The 15,436-nt window shown below is 36.0% G+C and overlaps 1 protein-coding gene across 6 annotated transcripts in view; it reads left to right on the top strand.

Annotated features, from left to right (window-relative positions):
* Usp34 (ubiquitin specific peptidase 34) overlaps positions 1–15,436 on the top strand; it is a 183,499-nt gene that overhangs the window by 132,046 nt on the left and 36,017 nt on the right. For all 6 annotated transcript variants that reach the window (XR_007980309.1, XM_052199754.1, XM_052199758.1 and 3 more), the window contains 12 exons: positions 2,641–2,794; positions 4,414–4,492; positions 7,449–7,502; positions 7,607–7,702; positions 9,098–9,162; positions 9,244–9,319; positions 9,415–9,462; positions 9,594–9,659; positions 11,746–11,826; positions 13,679–13,764; positions 14,192–14,360; positions 14,463–14,537. Coding sequence is in view for 5 of the 6 variants with exons in the window: in XM_052199754.1 (XP_052055714.1) it covers positions 2,641–2,794; positions 4,414–4,492; positions 7,449–7,502; positions 7,607–7,702; positions 9,098–9,162; positions 9,244–9,319; positions 9,415–9,462; positions 9,594–9,659; positions 11,746–11,826; positions 13,679–13,764; positions 14,192–14,360; positions 14,463–14,537 (1,049 nt within the window). In the remaining variant the exon portion in view is untranslated. The remainder of the gene's footprint in view (positions 1–2,640; positions 2,795–4,413; positions 4,493–7,448; positions 7,503–7,606; positions 7,703–9,097; positions 9,163–9,243; positions 9,320–9,414; positions 9,463–9,593; positions 9,660–11,745; positions 11,827–13,678; positions 13,765–14,191; positions 14,361–14,462; positions 14,538–15,436) is intronic.

The raw sequence follows: 15,436 nt of genomic DNA on the forward strand, positions 1-15,436 counted from the left end.
TTCAACGACCATGGTCTGGGTACTTTTTTCTAGTGACTATTTATGCCCTTTGAAAAACTAAGGTCATGGTAAATTTCACTAAACTTGAAATTGTAATATATTGCCAAATACAATGATTGTCACAGGTCTTAAGGAGTTAAAACTTGTGTGAGAAAGTTATACTTAAGCTGAGATGTAGAGTAAGAGTCCGAGAAGAAGGGATACTATGTTCTTGAGTACAAGGGTAGCAGTGACTAATGAGACAGAAAAAGTCACAATAGTTCTTGGCTTTGGACCATATTAGCACTTTTGTCCTTTGCTTATTATCTGTTAGATGACAGATTGGTTTGTTTTGTTTCTTTAAGACGGTGTTTCTCTGGGTAGCCCTGCCTGTCCTAGAACTCGCTCTGTAAATTAGGCTGCCCTCGAACTCAGAATCTGCCTGCCTCTGCCTCTGCCTCCTGAGTGCTGGGATCAAAAGTGTAGGTTAGATTTTTAATTCGAGAAGTTCTACAATAGAAGGCTGTTAGGAAAAGGTTATTTTCAGATGGGGTGAAGAATAATGGAAAGTATGGAATGTGGCCATTTTTGTAAACCACACTGAAGACGGCGATTTACATCTGTGAAGCAAGGTACAACAATAGGCAGAAGTAAAGGGTTTTTCTTCTGTTCTGGACACAGGCCTCTGTGCATGCTCGAATTCTACCAGTCCATCTCCAGACCCTAGAGTTCATGATGGAACTCATTGGGTGGATCAGTGAATTCTTGAATTGTCCCTTTGCAATGTAGACTATTCTTAAAGCAACAGCAGTAAAATAGTGGCAAAGCCACATAACTTTTGGTTCCCCACACATTCTACTTCGTCTCTGGTTACTAGAGACAGATGAGAAGTCGTGAAAGATTGATTTTGAACTTGAGCAATAGTGAAAAGGAATTTGAGTCAGTATTTTAAAGTCTCCACAAACAGTCCCAGGAAAAGTAGGTCTAAAATAATTGGTAGGTCTTTGGTTATGTTTTACAGAGCAATTTGATTTAAAAGTAGAAGTGGGAGCCAGACATGATGGTGCAATCTTTTAGTCTCAGCATTCAGGAGGGAGAGGCAGAGATAGGCAGAGCTCTGAGTCTGAGGCCAAGTGTACAAAATGAGTTCCAGGACAGGCAGGGCTACACAGAGAAAACCTGTCTTGAAAAATCAAAAATGGAAAAGAAAAAAAAAAAACAAATTGAAGCAGGGAGCTAGATTTTAGTGAATTAAGTAACAGTGGCCACCAAAATATTTAAAGTTTATTGGTCTGTATCTCAAGGACCACAGGGACTTTTGTGTATGTTTTTATGGGGTTTTTGGGGTTTGTTTTGGTTTTTTTTTTTTTTTTTTTTTTTTTTTTGAGAACAGGGTCTTACTATAGCCCTGACTACACTTGCTGTATAAACAAGATTGGCCTAACAAAACAGATTTACCTGCCTCTACCTCCCTAATGCTGGGATTAAAGGGCTTCTTAAGGGTGTGGGAGAAGGTTGAAAAGGGCTAGCTCTTGCCTCTGACTTGTGTGCTGCACCAAGTTCTTTGTTATGTCGTGAGGGCTAAGGTAATGCTGTGTTTAAAATTTATTGAATCAAGAAGCCAGTATCTTATCCTAACCTTTAACTCCAGTGCCTACCATTTTAATGAATATATAGTAAACATTTAGCCTCACAGAATGGGAAATGAGAAATGTAAATAGTGAGTTATAGTCTATTTCTTAAAGAGAATTGACTTATTCTTCAAAGATAGAAGAAAAGAATGCAATCAAGTCACATAAAGTTAGGGGAGAAAAGTCTTATTAGGATTTCCTGCGTTTTGTTTTGTTTTTTGTTTGTTTTTGTTTTTTGTTTGTTTGGTTGTTTGTCAAGGTAGGGTTTCTCTGTGTGGTCCTGGCTGTCCTGGAACTCACTCTGTAGACCAGGCAGGCCTTGAACTCAGAAATCCGCCTGCCTCTGCCTCCCAAGTGCTGGAAAGGCGTGCGCCACCACCTCCTGGCATTATTAGCATTTGTATGAAGTTCCAGTAAGATAGTGATAATTTGAAAATACAGATCAAGCACTAGTCACTGTCTAGAGCCACCCTACTCTTAGACCTTTCCGTAGCTATTTGGAGTGTTGTAGTGAGAGTCCATCTTAGCTCTGCTTTAGTGTGTTTCATGTGACTGTGCTGTTACACACACAGAGAGAGCCAGGAGTCATGCATGAAGGAGTGTGCCGGGCCTTTGGTGATGAGTTCAGATGTTGGCATTGCCTCCATAAGCACATTCAAGCTCCTCAGCCACTGTGCTGTCCTGCATGGAACTTCCCCTCTGCTATCAGTATAGCTCTTACCACAAGGCTAAAAGACTAAGGCCGGTTTTGGTCTTGTATTTTTTGCTAATGGGAAAAAATAAAATTGAAAAACAAAAGCAGGCAATACTATTTTAAAGGGTTTGTTAGATTAAACAAGTATTTTATGTTTGTGCTGTATATAATTATAAACTAAAAATGGTTAATTTTTCTTAATTATATATAAAGTTTTATTCCTTTTTCTGTTGATAAAATACCTTATAAAACATAATCTTAAAATGACATTGTTAAAGTTGTTAAAAATGACATGTTTTCAAAGTGATTATCGTTATGTCATGTAAATTATTTTAGGTTTCAAAGATGTTGGTGATCATTCGAAAGACACAGAGAGCTATGAGTATGACTTGATTGGAGTGACAGTTCACACAGGTACAGCAGACGGTGGGCACTATTACAGTTTCATCAGAGACATAGTCAATCCACATGCTTACAAGAACAATAAGTGGTAAGTTTTTAGTGTTTTTCTTTAAAATAAGTATCCCAGTTTTAAGGCTATAAGTTTACAGTAGTTCTGATGAATTCTTGGTTTCATGGGAATTAGGCCAAATATTAAATCCTTTTTTCCTTATATAAGTGTCTTGTCTGTATGGGTAGGCAGATGGATCGGTGGATGCATAGAAGTCACACTTTTGTGTTGGTCACAGAGATCCAATTCAGGTTGTCATCCTTTGACAGCAAGTAATTATATCTGATGAACCACCTTAGTGGTCCACAAAAAGCTTTTTAGTTCAAGGCTACTTTCAGACCAGAAGATGGCATCAGATCCTATTACAGATGATTATGAGCCATCATGTAGTTGCTGGGAATTGAACTCAGGACCTCTGGAAAAACAATCAGTGCTCTTAACCACCAAGCCATGTCTCCAGCCCTCAACGCAACTTTCAAACGAATAGAAATCAGTTCTTAAGTTTATGGATGGGTCTAGGATTTTGAGAATTCAATATATACCTTCCTCTGATAAATGAGCTTTATGTTAACAATCATAGGAAATTCATAGACAAAATTGTTCCCTCCAAATCTTGTTCACTCTCCCAGGAGCTGTTTACTAAATGCCTTCTGTTGAGTGGGTACAGAGTACTTGCTTTGTGTGCTACATAGAAGTTACCTGTACCTGTTCTGTTTGCTCTCCTTACCTTACTCCTTCCACGTGAGGAGGACATTGACCCCTTTTTGGTCTTTAGATGTCTTTAGGAAGTACCCTGTGTACTAAAGACGGTATGTCTGACTAGGCCTTCTTCTAATTGTTGAAAATACTGCTTTGAACAAAATACACAACTGCTATTATTGATCCTGCATGCAGTTTTCAGAATAGTTACATCTAGCTCTTCATCTGATTCTTTCAGGCATCATTGCCTGAAGTGTTCCTTTTAAAAATAGGTCATCCCACCCTTCTTTCCTCCTCCCAACCTCGCCCATGTGCTTTTTTATCTACCTGGATTTATATCCATGAAAGTAGTGAATTGCTCTGCTCATATATTTTAAAATGATATCTATATCTTACCACATTGCTTAATCATTTCTCATTATGTTTGATTTTAAGCACTCTATTATTTTTGGTAATACCCAATAATTATCGAATCTGTACAGTTGTGAGAGTGCATTTGTGTGAGGGATGGATTCCCTGTCTCACAATACGTGGCTCCCCAGATCAGACATGTTAGATTCTTAAAGTGGTTTTGATTGTTAAAAATTACACTGCCAGTTAGGCGGTGGTGGTGCACGCCTTTAATACTGCTTTGAACAAAATACACAGCTGCTGTTTTGATCTGCATGCAGTTTTCAGAATAGTTACATCTAGCTCTTGATCTTATTCTTGGGAGGCAGAGGCTGGTGGATTTCTGAGTTTTAGGACAGACAGGACAACCCCATCTTGAAAAAAACCAAACCCAAACAAAAAAATTACGCTGTCATTTTCTAGATGAAAGTTATAAAAACATGAATCTATTGGAATTTGTCAAATATTTTGACTGATACATCTAAGTCTTTCTTTTGAAATAATAAACACTGTGTACACAGGAGGTCCAGTATGTACACATTTGCTCAGTACCATTTGCTCTATTGTAGGTATCTTTTTAATGATGCTGAGGTAAAGCCTTTTGATTCTGCTCAGCTTGCCTCTGAGTGCTTTGGTGGTGAGATGACGGTAAGTTTGGTTTAGAAATTATAAGTGGTTTTTTACTTTCTACTGAATTATAAAATTCAGCAGCATATTCAACTCATTATACCTGCTATTAATTCAATCTAAGATTTATATGTTCCATGTTTGATGTAAATACTGAGTATTAAGAAATGTTTAAAAGTTGTTACTTCTACCTTCAACCATAGATTTATTTAAAAAAAAAACACGATGAAAAAATGAAATCATAAGATAGAAATCAAATTATAGAGGTAGAATAGTTATGATTAAACACACTAGTTACTCAAAATGTCTGTGAGATTAAACCAAAAAGATTTACCCTTTACTGAAATAATCTGTAAAACCTTAATACAAGGAAGTTGATTTCCAATTACTTGAAATAATTATTTCTTTACTGTCCAGCAACCTAGGCCACACCAGTTATACAATAAAAGAACAGTGTCTTTGTCTGGTCTCTGACAAGTGTTGCTGGACTGTAGCTCAGTGTTACTGCACCTGCCTAGGATGTAAGGACTTAGGATTTGGTCTCAGTACTTACTGTAAAATGAAGGATCAGCCAAGCAGGCAATCATACTTCAACCCTGGTTCTAGACATGATGTGTACACATTGAATCCTAAGCTCAGATAGGGATTCGGATGTCTCTTGAGTTGAAGGCCAACCTGGTGTATATGGTGAGATCCTATGTATAAAAAAAAGAAAAACAAAATATTAGAAACCAGCTTCAATTCATAAATAAGCCATAGGATTTTTTAAAAAATCAAAAGCTATCATTATTATGAAATAACTTTGTACATAGGATCTTTTTAGCAAAGGCTTTCTTTTTTTTTTTTTTTTTTTAAGATTTATTTATTGTTATATGTTAAGTACACTGTAGCTGTCTTCAGATACACCAGAAGGGGGTGTCAGATCTCATTACAGATGGTTTTGAGCCACCATGTGGTTGCTGGGAATTGAACTCAGGACCTTTGGAAGAACAGACAGTGTTCTTAACTGCTGAGGCATCTCACCAGCCCCCCCCCCTTTTTAAAAAGATTTATTTATTTATCTATTTATTTAATGTATATGCATACACCATTACTCTCCTCAGACACAGCAGAAGATGGCATCGGATGCCCATTACAGCTGGTTGTGAGCTACCGTGTGGTTGCTGGGAATTGAACTCAGGACATCTGTAAGAGCAGTTGGTGCTCCCAACCAATGAGCCATCTGTCCAGCCCAACAAAGACTTTCTTATTAAATTCTTATTTACAATCTGAGAGCAACAATATGCTTACAGTTTGGAAGTACGTTAGATGAGAACGACGTTTGAATAGGATTCTATATCTAAACCAGACGCATCTCTAGATATTTCTAGAACATTTCCTATTTCTTTTGAAAAACAGTGACAAAAATAATTTTACAAATTGCTTCCTTCAGCTGAAAAGTTTCCAAATTTCTAATCTCGTTTTCTCAGATATTTTTTGAAAAGTACCTTGAATATTTGTTTTTAAGAATGTTTGCTTCTGACTCCTAACCATCATTATTAATTTATGCATAATACAGCAAGACTGATTCCCTTTAAAAATTCTCTTCATTTCTTATGCTACTTACATCTTTAGTTTTCCAGACTTAGTAATGACTCTTCTCTTCCCTATGCATTTAGAGGTAGTCTTAATGCTCTCAGAAGCCTTGTGGCACCCTATGCATATATTTCATGTACAGTTGGCTTCATTTTGCAGGTCTAGCCTCTCCTTGTCTCATAGTCCGCTTTGTACTCAGATCTTGGCCTTCTACAGTATGTTTCCTAGGCGGTCCCTGTCTCTTCTCCTCACTGTTGCTTTTATTTATTTATTTTTTTTAAATCTCTGCCATATTATTTCTTTCCCAACCCCATTTGGGGAAGGGAATATCTCCTTTTTTTCCGTGTTAGTCATAAGTTGGATTCTTCATGTTTATGCTGGCATGTCTGTTTTATCTGCAAAAACTTATAGTTCTCAGACTCAGATTTTTTATTTTCAACATTGAGGTAAATAGTTAAGTATCCTGGGAAATTTTTTTTAACCTGCATCATTTTATTTAGTTTTGAGAAACTATGCAGGAGGCAAACTATAATTCTTGGCAGCTGCAAGAAGTAAGGTCCAGATGACAGAAAGTGGTGCCTTTTGGATTAGGGTCAGCAGTAGAGAATCTTCAAATAGTTATGAAAGTAGGGTGTGACAGATGTTCAGAAAAAAACAGGATCAGGGCAAACATTCTTAACATTTTGGCTAATATTCAAAGTCTAGATACCAAGGAGAAAATGTATTCTTTTAAGTCAAAAGGTTATATTTATAAGTAATTTAGCTATCTTATCCAAAATGTTGTTGAAAATATACAGACTTGATTTGTATTTTCATTTAATCATGTTCAGAAAACTTTGGCTCATACCAACTATTTTGCCATTTTCTTATTTGTTTTGTTTTGTTTTCCTTGTTGTTATAATAATATTTTTCATCACAATTTTATAGTATTCAGCATCTTAAAAGATTTGTATGCTGATGCTAGTATATATTAGCTAAATTTGTAAAGTGTATAGAAATTTCTTTGAGTAAGTGCTGTACCCCAAACAATGACTTTGTATGTGCTAGCCAACTACTTCAATACTGATATATACCTGTACTGAGTGAGTGGTTTTGTTACTGTGACTGTGTGTGTGTGTGTGTGTGTGTGTGTGTGTGTGTGTCTGTCTGTGTGTCTGTACATGCACACACTCACCCATGATACTGAGTATCAAATGGGCCTTATACATATTATACATATTAGACAAGTGTGTCTTACACATATTATACATATTAGGCAAATATGCTCCCACTGAACTACATCCCCTGTACATGTATGTAGGATTTCTATGAATGTACTGGTATTTTGGAGTTATTTACAAGGTTACTTTGAAGTTTTACATAAATGTTTATGAAATGATGTTCATACTTTTTTTTTCTGCAGACAAAAACCTATGATTCGGTTACAGATAAATTCATGGATTTCTCCTTTGAAAAGGTGATCATATGTAATAATTTAGCAGTGTTATATATTATTTATATTATTTAATTTTATTTCATACTTTGTCAAAAATTAAAATGTTTTCTCCTTGCTTCATAAAGACACATAGTGCATATATGCTGTTTTACAAGCGCATGGAACCAGAAGAAGAAAATGGCAGAGAATACAAATTTGATGTTTCATCAGAGTTACTAGAGGTAAAAATTATTTTGATTTTAGCAATAGTTTGCATTACATTAGGTGTTTGTACAAGAAATGCTTCAGTATAAAAGCATGTAGGCAGCATTAATATCTGTAATGCCAATTAGGTCTTAGCATACTTAAAAAAATTATAACAGGCTAGAAAGGCAAGTAGAGATAGTTGAATACTTTTAATGGAGAATTAAAGTGGTACTTACTTTGACAATGAATGTTTTCACTAAATATGGGTGCGTGTGCCTAGAATACTAAGTTTGTTCAGAGGACTGCTGAGATTTTAAGGATGCTTACAGTGTTAGCTCTTTTTTTAAACGTTAAAAAAGGGAACATTTCTCCATTTTGAAATCTTAAATTTCAAGTTGTATGTAGAAATGTAAGGCTAATCAAAATAGCAATGGCAATATTTCTAACAGAAGTTTGTTTTTATAATCTAGTGAGTTTGTGGCACATGTTTAGGATGGATGCCCAAGGCACCCACTACCAAAAGATAATGTGTGACAAAGTCTGGAAGCATGGTCAGATCTTTCTACAACAAAGTAGTAGCATTGTTTTACTTGAATTACTAATCAAAAAATGTTGTTTGTTTAGTGTCTAATTGAAATCTACCACAGAATTTTTATTTTGAAATTTTAAATTCTGTCTTTATCAAAATATAGCATGCCTTTTCTTAATGTATTTGCTTTTTAGACATGATTTCAGAGCATATACTTCAAAATCTTTATGAATAATGTTAAATTCTTGTGACCCCTGAGGCAGTCAGATAAATATCAAATTTTAAAATGGCAGGTTGTCAGGCTCAAGCAGTGGCTCAGTGGTTGAGAGCACTTGTTGCTCCTCTAGAGAGCTCAGGTTTGGCTTCCAGCCCCCTGTGATAGCTCATAGCCCCCAGCAACTCTCCTCGTGAGAGTTCCAACCCCTCTTCTGTCCTCCATAGGCAGGAAGTGCACTACTGTTACACATATGTGTACACCGGCACACTCAGAGACATCCAATAAATACTTAAAAAAGGGTAGAGGTAGTATCCACCTCTCTCTTAAGATTAATATATTTTTTAAATTTCATGTGTGTTCTTTGCCTCTATTTGTATGTGTGTGGTGCCTGTGGTCAGGAGGCCACATTGGCTTCCTGGAACTGAATTTAAGGATGCTTATTAGCCAGTAGATGTTCCTCACAAGAACAATCAATGCTCTTAATGGCTGAGCTAAGTAACTGCTTAGCTACTTTTATATTAATTATATTAATTATAGTTGGAACAAAAAGTCAATATGAATTTTAATGTATATTTTATGGTAAATTTCTAAGTTTTTAGGCTATATCTTTTCTTGTTAAATAAAAATATTGGTAAAATATATTAAACTGCTTTCTGATAATTGTCAACCTTTTTTTTTCTCCAGTGGATTTGGCATGATAACATGCAATTTTTACAAGACAAAAACATTTTTGAACACACTTATTTTGGGTAAGTTTGGGTAAATTTAGTCTTTTTTTTTTTTCTCTCAAGTCTTCTCTAAGAATTTAATTAACTCTTTTTAAATTCCAGGTTTATGTGGCAGCTGTGCAGTTGTATTCCAAGTACATTACCAGATCCTAAAGCTGTGTCCCTAATGACAGCGAAGGTGATGACTAGCTCAGATGGCTTTGCCAGACTTTCTGCTTTACAGGAACTGAGACTTGCACGCTTAACTGTATCTTTTTTTTTTTTTTTTAACAGTTAAGCACTTCCTTTGTTTTAGAGACATTCATTCATTCAAAGGAGAAGGTATGTGTGTTTTCCCTGTGGATTTTTGTGCGTATCATCATCATCAACAATATCATTTTAATTATGTTTTGATGTTTGTTATCATTGACAAAAAGTCTGTATCTTGACTATTTTTTATTTTCCTTTTTAAGCCAACAATGCTTCAGTGGATTGAACTACTGACCAAACAGTTTAATAATAGTCAGGCAGCCTGTGAGGTAAGGCCGCAACCAACATTGCACAGCTAGAAATTCTCTAATTTGAAAGTTGTTTGTTTGTTTTTTTTAATTAGATAAAGCCAAAATATTTATCTGTTATGAATCTCCTATAAGTTGTTCTTAATATTTGATCACTTAGAAAGTTACAGCTTATATTTCAAACCTAGTATAAAGATTAGGTTAATACTCAATTAATTCATTTCATAGTCTTTGTTTTGTTCTCTAGTTTCAGTGTGAACCTGCAGAATTATTGTCCATGCACACAGGTGGGAGAAACAGAATAATCACGAGTCAGGGCCTGTCTGCACTGCAGATGGATACACACACATGAGAAGGAGGGGGGAAAGAGAGAGAGAGAGAGAGATAGAGGGAGGGAGGGAGAGAGGAGGGTAAGAGAAGGGGAAAGAGGGAGAGGGAGGGAGGGAGGGGGAGGGAGAAAGAATATAAGAATATATTAGAGCAAGCTAGAGCTCAAGGTTAGCCTGCATCATGTAGTAAGGCCTGGCCTTGCATTAAGGTTAGTGATAGTTTACATATGTTCATAGATTCCCTGCCCTCCTTCAGACTTCACAGACAGATGTCTTGCTCTGCTCTTTCAGTCCTTCAGTACTGGGATTGCAGGTGTGCAGCCCCTTGCCTAGCTGATATTTGTATTTTAAATCTAGGGCTAAATTCCCATCCCTGTATCCTTTACCCTTTTTCGTATTATATTGATTAGATCAAAAGGCACTCATCTTGTCTCCAGTTTGTGAATGCTGGAATTACAGGTGTGCACTACCAAACCCAGCTCTTAACTAATTTTTATTTTCATATAAAATAATATATTTCGGAGCTAGCAAGATGGCTAATGGCACTTGGTGCACAAGCCTTAAGGCTTGAATTCCATCCCTAGAGACCATGTGATGATGGGAGGAGGGAAGTGTCTCCTGAGCTCATTCGACTCCACGTGTGCACACATATGCCATACACACATATATCCAGAATGGTACACACACACAACAAAAAAATTTTTAAAGGGCTCATATATATCCTGGTATTGATTTATGCCCACTTCTATTTCTTCCCTATTATATGAAAACTGTCTCCCTAGAGATAATTTACTAATGGGTAATGACAACTGAAGTACTATCTTAATACGATCAGTGACTAAAAACAAAGAAGTATAATTCTTCATAGTCATGCAAGATTTGGGTTTGTTTTTTTTTTCCAGACATGGAAAATAGTGGCACAGTGGCTAAAAGATGAAATTAATAGAAGAGTTTTACTTTCTTATATTTTGTAATTTTAGCTTATAGCATTGTAAATGAAAATCTGATCAGTAGAAGTTGCATAAAATTTTTAAGTAACATATGGGAAAAAGCCAAATTAAATGTTGCTTTGCCTGCTACACAGCTTCCACAAAGAGTAATTTTCAGTTCCTAAGCGTTCTCTGACAGTGTCTTTCAGAGGATATGCTTACTGTGAATACTCAGAAATACCATGTGGTTTGGTTTGGTTTGGTTTGGTTTTGGTGTTTTGAGAAAGGGTTTCTCTATGTAATCCTAGCTATCTTTGAACTGTATGGGTAGATCAACATGGCCTTGAGCTCAGAGATCTGCCTTCCTCTGCCTCTCAAGTGCTGGGATTAAAGATGTGTGCTTCATATTTTTAATAATAAATATTTAATATATATGTTTATCAGATGAGAACTTTAAAAAATTGCAACCACAGTTCAATTTCTACAAATAAAATTAAGCAGTGTTGTTAGTTTTCTCTGTTGCCAACAAGCTGTTTCAGTTGGTTTGAATGAGTGTTTGGACAAAGACTACATTTTACATTTAAGTTTCTCTATATTGTCACAGTTTATTTCTGTCCCCATGCCACTTTCTACTCCTTTAAGTACCTCAGATTGTCTTCTTGTTCAGTAATAGAGTGATGTCTCTGGAGTCCTGTAATGAAGATTTAAAATTTTGTAACATTTAGACAAGCCATTTTAGTAAGAAGCTAATGTAATGGAAATGTCAAGTAAATATCCTCATCTGTGGCTTGTTTCATTTAACTTAACAAGTATTGTTTGAATATTAAATCATGTTCTGTTTTCTTACAGTGGTTTTTAGACCGCATGGCTGATGATGACTGGTGGCCAATGCAGATACTAATTAAATGTCCCAATCAAATTGTGAGACAGGTAAGGAAAGATCTTTCAGTTTATTGTAAATTGGCCTATAAATGGCATTGAAAATAATTTGCAGAACTCTGTCTCCTATCATAAAAGTCATTTGCTTTTTTTTTTTTTCTGTCAGATCTTTTAACACAACTGCCACTATGAAGTGACAGGAACATTTTGTCTTTTATACATTAAATAAGACCAGCTGCTATTGCTGGATCATTTCTTATAGAGTCTACCTTCAGTACTGTAATACAGTATTACATGTATAGGGTAAATTCATTCTTATGCCAAATGGATCTGTTTGTTTTCTTAAATTAGAAAAGTTATCCAGGGAATGTTTAAACATTATTTTAGAGTCATGTTTCATATATCAAAAACTTAATCTGAGGTAGAGAGATGGCTCAGTGGTTAAGAGCACTGACTACTTTTCCTGTGGTCCTAATTTCAATACCCAACACCTACATGGTGGCTCACAGCCGTCCGTAATGGCATCCAATGGCCTCCTTTGGTGTGTGTGAAGACAGTGACAGTGTACTCATTATGCCACTTACCAATTGTTATTGCAGGACAATTCTTTTGTTGGGGGTATTATCAATATTTTATTTAGAAAAACTTTTCTAAATGAGCTATATAGCAAGTATAGTCCTAGGAGAATTCTTACTTTAAAAGTCACCCAAAACTGAGTGTAAACTTTCATTTTTTCGTAGTATATTGACAAAATCAATAGGCACTGTGTAATCTCAAGACATCCATCCCCTCCTAGAGAGTCTGTAGTGGTTTTCCCTGTTAGCCTTTTGCCTGCTATTCTGCTCCTCATCTCTGTGGATTGTTGTGCTCAGCATTTGCAGAGCCATGCTGATCTCTTCTGTGAATGACTGCTTTGACTTAATCCTTTTAAGATTTGTTCGTGTTAGAAGGTATGTCTGGAACTGGATACGGCGTCTTATGCCTCTAATTCCAACATTCAGGAGGCTTTGGAAGATTACCATCAGTTTGAGGGCAGCTTGGGCTGTTCTTAACAAACAGGAAAAAGAAAATAACCTATCCATACTTCATCTCCCTTCCCACCAGATAATTTTCCATTGACTAGATTAAAACATTTTATTGATTCATTAGTAGAACATTTGAGATTTCTACTTTTTATTTACTTTACTGAAGCAGAGACTGACTGTATAACTGCCTGTCCTGGATCTCACTAGGTAGGTAAACCGGGCTGACCTGGAACTTGAAGCAGCAGTCCTGCGTCAGACAACAGAATGCCAGTGTTGTAGGGTGTGGCCCTCCATCAGCTTTATTTCTGCTTTCTGATTGTTTGGGTATATAGGCTATCTGCCTATAAGATTTTGTTCTGATCTATATTTTAATTTTGTTTTGGATGTATATTTAAAAGTGGAATTTGATACATATTTGAAACAGGTTACATAGTCATTCTTGTATTTAACATTTTCTACCAGTGTCTGCTGCACCACAATTCTCTTAATGGATTTCTCTTAATGTGGGCTTCAGTTTCATCTCCAACACATATGCACCAGATGAGGAGGTTTCATAAAGATTTAGAGTTTGATATCTATTTTACTGAAACAAGTAGTTTGAGTTTTCTCTCTTAGCATAAAGCTGAATTTGTAAAAATAATTTTCTGTGGCTGGGGATTATAGTGCGGACCTTCGCGAATAGTGAACTTCATGACACTGTTGAGCTGTGTTCCTTACTGTTGTTTTTTAAATAGGTCTTACTACCTTTGAATACATCACAGAATTGCTTCACACATGTGGTGCTCATGCTCCCACTTCCTGTGTGCTATACTATAGGTATATGCCAGCACCTCTAAATCTGTAATGTCTGTCACCTAATGTGAGGTTCTCCTTTAAAGATGTTCCAGCGTTTGTGCATCCATGTGATTCAGAGACTGAGACCCGTGCATGCCCACCTCTATCTACAGCCAGGAATGGAGGACGGGTAAGAAGTCCTTGTACAACCAGGTCCTTTGAAGTATTTATAAGGAGATAGTTGGAATATAAAAATTTGTCTCTAATAATATATCTCAAGAAAGGAAGACCTTTTGAAATTTTAACTAAGTGCATCTTTAGGATATTGAACCAACTAACTTTTTGTTTAGATTTATTTAGTTCCAGTAATGAGAGGATAACTACTTACATTATTGAAACTGGTATTTGCTTCACAGAATTAAAGGACTGGATTTTTAAAAACTGTTCTAGCATGCTGGCACACACCTTCAATCCCAGGCCATCCAGAGTCACACAGCCAGGCTCTGTTATAAAAAAAACAAAAACAAAAACAAAAACAAAAAAGTAGTTTTCATCCAAAACAATATATGTCTGCATATTTATTGTGTTCTCTGAAGTATATTTGTTTTTATTTGCAGGTCAGATGATATGGATGCCTCAGTAGAAGATATTGGTGGTCGTTCATGTGTTACTCGATTTGTTAGAACACTGTTGTTAATTATGGAACATGGTGTAAAACCTCACAGCAAACATCTTACTGAGTATTTTGCTTTCCTTTATGAATTTGCCAAAATGGGTGAAGAAGAGGTAAGACTAATTCTTGTTTGATTGTTTTTTGTTTTGAATTATGTACCCTTTTAACATTTCCAATTTGTTTTTTATTTAAAATTTTAAATTGCTTGTTTTTAGAGCCAGTTTCTACTTTCACTGCAAGCCATATCTACAATGGTCCATTTCTATATGGGAACCAAAGGACCTGAAAACGTAAGTCCAGTTTTGTGTGTGTCAGTGTAGCGGGGGGTCATGCTTCCAGCAGTTCACATCATGGAAAATGATGACAAGTCCTAGAAACTGCTAAAGTCCCTTCGTCTTCTTGTATTTGGTAGTATAGAGGATCCTAGATTTATTTTTAGTGTATATACGGAGTAGTAAAACAAATTGAGTGCTAAGTTGTTTGATTGGTAAGTCTGAAACACAGCAGACTATTCATCTTAGTACCCACGGGTTAGCCACAGGGGCTGCAAAATAATGTGTGGTTTTGATTTGTGGTTCAGATTTTCACATTTTATGCTCCTACTGTTTAGTTTTTTAGTCTTCTGAAAGTTTTTGTACCTCATAAATTCAATAATATATTAACATACATATGGATTCTGTCTGTAACAACTACATTTCATGATCTGTGTGCAACATCACATTCAACCCTGCTTGTATCCCTAAAAGAGAAAAATAGTTTTTAATGTCTGTAAGACAGATTAAGCAGCTGAAACTTAGAGAAGCTCACTTGGTTTAGATCAGTGAAACCCAGGCTGCTAATTAAAAAGTCTCTTAAAAAAATAATGATGTGTTCTCTTAAAAGTATATGAGGTAGTTTTATTTAATTCCAGCCTCTATAGCTGTTGTGTTGACAGCAGTGGCAGCTGTGCTGCCCTTCTCCTCTCCCTGCCTCTGTTCTTTCCTTCTTTCATTGAGACAGAATCTTATCTTAGGCTAAACTCAGACTTAATAATCTCTTGCCTTAGCCAACTGAGTGCCACCGTTCCACACAGTCTCTCACTGTTTCAGAAGCCATATAAATATCTAGAAACTTCAGATTAAGATGCCTTTTGTATGTGTGACTGACATTTTTTCTTACTGGAAATACTGTTTTATCGTAGGGGTTTTGT

This window comes from Apodemus sylvaticus, chromosome 11 (assembly GCF_947179515.1).
Source record: "Apodemus sylvaticus chromosome 11, mApoSyl1.1, whole genome shotgun sequence".
NCBI classification, from domain to species: domain Eukaryota; kingdom Metazoa; phylum Chordata; class Mammalia; order Rodentia; family Muridae; genus Apodemus; species Apodemus sylvaticus.